General features: G+C 39.2%; 1 protein-coding gene across 2 annotated transcripts in view; it reads right to left on the bottom strand.

The window, feature by feature from the left end:
- The window catches only part of nell2 (neural EGFL like 2), a 137874-nt gene that overhangs the window by 6344 nt on the left and 126459 nt on the right, over positions 1-5071 (bottom strand). For both annotated transcript variants that reach the window (XM_015382349.1, XM_015382348.1), the window contains one exon: positions 2882-3058. In XM_015382349.1, the coding sequence (XP_015237835.1) occupies positions 2882-3058 (177 nt within the window). The remainder of the gene's footprint in view (positions 1-2881; positions 3059-5071) is intronic.

The following is a 5071-nucleotide window of genomic DNA, read 5'->3' on the forward strand; positions in this document are numbered from 1 at the left end:
AACCCTAGAGATGGTTGTGCGTGAAAATCCCAGTAGATCAGCAGTTTCTGAAATACTCAGACCAGCCCTTCTGGCACCAACAATCATGCCACGTTTAAAGTCACTCAAATCACCTTTCTTCCCCATACCGATGCTCGGTTTGAACTGCAGGAGATTATCTTGACCATGTCTACATGCCTAAATGCACTGAGTTGCCGCCATGTGATTGGCTGCTTAGAAATTAAGTGTTAACGAGCAGTTGGACAGGTGTACCTAATAAAGTGGCCGGTGAGTGTAGACTTGAAGGTCTGTAATTCAGTGTAACAAAAAAAATGAAAATAAAAAAACTTTACTGGAGCAAAAATTGTAATCCGGGAAATCATGGTACAGTTTTGAATGCATCCTGCAGAGGCTGTATTCTCGGTTTCCAAATGATTGCATGTCTTTAGGATAGAGGGATTCATACCTTGGTCTTGAGAACATGTTTTCCTCATCTCCCTGCTGTCACTGTGTATTTTAAGGTCCCTGCTGAGTTTGAACAGCAATTGCTCTGCTAAGTGTAGCAGCATTCAAGGTTCATTTCACGTCCCTGTCACGCTACTGGAGCAACCGTACAGGAGGCCTACCTTCTCTTTCAAGTGCTGGAATGCACGTACATGTGCGCATCTTTAATTGAGCGTTTTTAATGTCTCTGCATGCTCAATATCTGGACATCTGCAGGTTATATGTTGACTTGCTGATGTATATGCTGAGGCTTTTTCACTGCATGTGTGCTACGCTGTTGTGACAGGAAAGTCTGGCCTTCTCAAGTATGTTTGTGTCAACACATACAAGTTCCTGCAGTGAGCACGGCTGCGGCAAGAGTGAAGCAGAGCGATCTCATTTTCAGCCGAGAGTGCTTCCCCGCTGCCTCTCAACTGAGCTGTGATTTTCAGGCACTCCTGTAATGGGGCGCTGTAAGGAATCCAAAGAGCAGCCCTGAGGTTCAGGCAGAAAGACAGCAGTGCAATATAGGAGAGCACTTGGAAGGGAAGGTGGCTGGGACGGGGATGTGTTGGTGCCAGTCAGAGGGTGAATCTGTCACACTGGAGAAAAAGTCACAGCATCTAGGCTACACACAGGGTTTTCATTAGAGGCATCTAAAAGCGGATAAAAAAAGAATAATGGCGAGCCCTTGAGTGCTTGTTTGGGATTTGGAGTTAAAATGTTTGCTAAGTGTCTCAAAAATATATACACCCAGTCATCTATTCTGCTTTACTGTTTTCAAATTAAGTCATACAACTCTGTATATGTTGGGGGGATTTTTCAGATACATAAACACAAGTTAGCATATGGCTGCAAACAAAAAGAAACAGAGCAACAAAATAGAAAAACAGAAAGATGGTTTGAACATTAATCAAAAGAAGAGCCAAATGGTCCATAATTTAACTCTGGGGGAGCCGTATGGCCCTTATAGAAGCATTGCAAGAAGAAAGAAATCATAGAAAGAAATCCATAAGATGCCGTGCCAGAGGTTTGCCAGAGGCCAAATAGGGCAGATAGTTAAACTGTGGAAATAGGTGCTCTGTCAGATCAGACAAATATTAAACTTCTTAACCAAACCATGCTATGTGTGAAAGAAAACTAACACTGCACAGCTTGATGGAACACGGCTGAGGCAGTGTAAAGTTGTGGTAATGCATTTTTTAGCAGGCACAGAGAGGCTAGATAGGGACAGAAGTGGTAGGAAGATGGACAGAGCTAGATAAAGGCCAACCCTGAAAGAAAACCTGTTAGAGGCTGTGAGACTCTTGAGACTGGAGAACACTGTAGGTTGACCTTTCAGCAGGACCTTAAGTGTACAGCCAGTGCTAGTATAGGAAGGTTAAGATCAGCGGTGCCCTAAGCCAGTGTTCAGGGGACACTTCTTGCATCTTTCAGACGTAGTTCAGACTCAAAACACTTGAAATAAAATGGATGGTTCATTGCAAAAGCTATGGTGACCTGCTGAGGAGATTTCTGCAGTGGTTGAAAACCATGTATCATTCATTCGTTCAAACTCACATCTTCAATCTCAATAAAACACATTGATGTCTGTGGGTGGGACGTGATGAAATGTGAAAATAATCTAAGAGGAATGAATACTTTTGCGAGCCACTGTATTCATCTAGAATATGTATATGGTTAGAAGGTACAAGGGGAGATCTGGGTTGAATACATTTATCAGTTTTGTCAGTTTTATTGGGAAACATTTGAAAGCTTTTTTCCTGTTGTCCTAACAGCAATCCTCTGTAAACCTTGGAAAAGGTCAGCACAGCAGCAGATGGGAACACAAAAGTAAATAGCCCATACTGTATGTCTTAGTGTGACAGCTTCATGAGGTGAGCATTGTTATTTTCTTTGGCACGAAGAATAGAAGTTGTTCGACTGCAGAGAGAACCAGAAAGTACAAGAAACTCACTTTTAGCAACATCCTAAGTCAACAGGAGCGTATATCCTGTAAACTCTCAAATAATTCTGACATTTGTAGAGGCTTACACATGCTCAACCTTGGAAGAAGCCTGAATAAAATGTTTTATTCCATCAATGTGGACTATAGCAAAGATGGTTCTTTGTATTCACACAAATCAAAGCAATCACTCACGTCTTTCTTTATTTAATTTTTTTTGCACCACACAAAAACCAATCTTACTTTTCTCATTCCTGCAACCTTCCTATTCACCTCTTAATCACTCTGTTCCAACAAAATATTTCTCCTTGACTTTCTTTTTAACAGGCATCTCTCTTTGATCAGCATTTCCATGGAGACTGGGGTATTTGTTGCATTCCTTGTGTGGGTGCTGGCTGCGGCACACTGATAAAACGCCTCTGTTGCAGATTCCTGAATTGGATATTTAATGAATGCCTATATACATCTACCTACCAGGCATTGGCACTGCTGGCAGTTCTCCACCCATGTGTCGCCGCTGCCATAAGTGAGCAGGCCGTTCTGGTGCAGGCACTGGCTGCTCAGGCGGGGGTCGCACTCAGGGCAGCAGAACAGGTCAGCATTGGGGTTGTCGCAGTCACAAACCATCCTCCGGCACATCACTTGGCCAGCCTGAAAGCCAAGCATAATTTAACATTAATACACAGGATGTCTATAATAGAATAATCCATTGTGCAAAAAACGTGTGTAATCAAATCATTAAACATACATATTCATTATAAATAATGTTATAAAGGTTAAGGAGCCTGCCCGGTGCCATTGATCTTATATTGGCTGATGCAGCTAGTTCCATCCCCTTCATGTTTATCTCTCTGCACTGAGGTGCTTTAATCTGTCTTAACTTTAATTTATAGCTCTGACTCTGTCCTGCCAGTGAGACGTCTCTAAAGCTCAAGGAAAAAAGTTCCTGTCATTTAACCAGACATATCCTTACAAAGAGGAATAAACTTAATCAATCTGGTTTGTTGGAATAGAAATCGGCAGCTCTTTTCATTAAGAATCATCTTCCCCACTTAAAAAGACACATGAAATGTTATCGCAGGTCGATAATGACTTGACTAGTAGAAATAATGCATTTCAGATAATTGGCTTCAATCTGAAGCTGGTAAAATTAGACATTGGGACACGTGAAAAAAAAAAAAAAACTGATGTATTTTTACACAAAGGTGCAGTTCTGATCAAAAATCTTCTACGCATTCATGATGGCTTTAATTTTAAATTTAACAGTTTTTAATCATCACAGCAAATCTGTTAGGCAATGCATTGAATTTTCATAGCAACATCTGAATGTAAGAGTATTGACTTGTTTGATTTCTCTGTACATGATCAACATGATAAACAGGCTGAAATATGTACCCAAGCCTAGACTGATGGCTTTGTAATGTCCCTTGGCACATTGCAGAGAATGCAAATGCCTGTTTGTAGCTCTTTTGGTAATCAATTAGCATGACATTTATTTTCAAACTATCATATTAATGTTCTTTACTTTGTTAAATAATTCTCCTCTGAGGTCCCTGGTAGGTTGATGGTACAAAGCATGACTAAGCATGCCTGGTCAATCAAAAACTACAGAATAAAATACAAATAAAATAAATGAAAAACAATAAAAGAATGAACTGTCTTCATGAGTTAGGTCATTTTTCAACCTAAAACCATCAATGAAAATATGAGTAACAACAGTTATTTCCCTGAATTTCATTACATGAAAATGGGGAACAGTTATCTTGCTTGCCATAATAAATAAGCAAAAATTATATATATATATTAATATTAACTCTTTTTAAAATATCAGTACAATCAAATCAGTTTTTTTTTAAAGTTTTTTAAAAGTTGTATTTGGATGAATATGTTTAATTAATGGTTAGTTTCCCTTTTAAAAGTAATTCTACAAATGTCTTTATTCAGCCCATCAAAGAGCTACAGTACAGATTCATAAAGAAATAATCCAACATTACAACATTAATTTCAAGTGGGGCAAATCCATTAAAGAAAAGATCCACCTTCTCCACTTAAAAAAAAATGCACAAACCTGTACCTGCTACTGAGAGAGAACGCCTATTAAACTCCTGCAAGAGTTTCTCCTCGTGCATGCTCTGTTTAAAAGTTGCTGTTTGCATCACTCATACAAGCTTACTTTCCAAAAGAAGGTTTGCATCACTCACAACCGGTAAGTGAAAATAGGGACAAATACATAGGACGGCCTTATGTAAACATATAATATAAAATATATCAAAATGATTAACAATAAGGAGGACCAATTTGGATGATACACGCGGAAAAGGAATATCCTCCACTATACCTTTAAATTAGAAGTAAATGAATAGAAATTGCTGCTGTAATCTTAGAGCCTTGTAGCCTAACTTGATGATCCAAGTTTATAACACCCACTCAGGAAGTAATGAGTTACTTTGAAATAATGTCTTTCTCATTTTTCCATCAGGAAATATCAATGCTTTATAGATTGTAGGTGTGCCCAAGCGAATGACGTGGCAACATCCTGTTCACCTGATTTTGCCCACATTGGTCCCCAGTCTACTCAGGGGCTTGTGTGTATGTCCAGACAAACGACAAATTTGATTGAAAAATGGTGGTGATGTGTACACACATATATATATATATATATAT

This window comes from Cyprinodon variegatus, unplaced genomic scaffold (genome assembly GCF_000732505.1).
Source record: "Cyprinodon variegatus isolate N-32 unplaced genomic scaffold, C_variegatus-1.0 Scaffold255, whole genome shotgun sequence".
Classification (NCBI taxonomy): domain Eukaryota; kingdom Metazoa; phylum Chordata; class Actinopteri; order Cyprinodontiformes; family Cyprinodontidae; genus Cyprinodon; species Cyprinodon variegatus.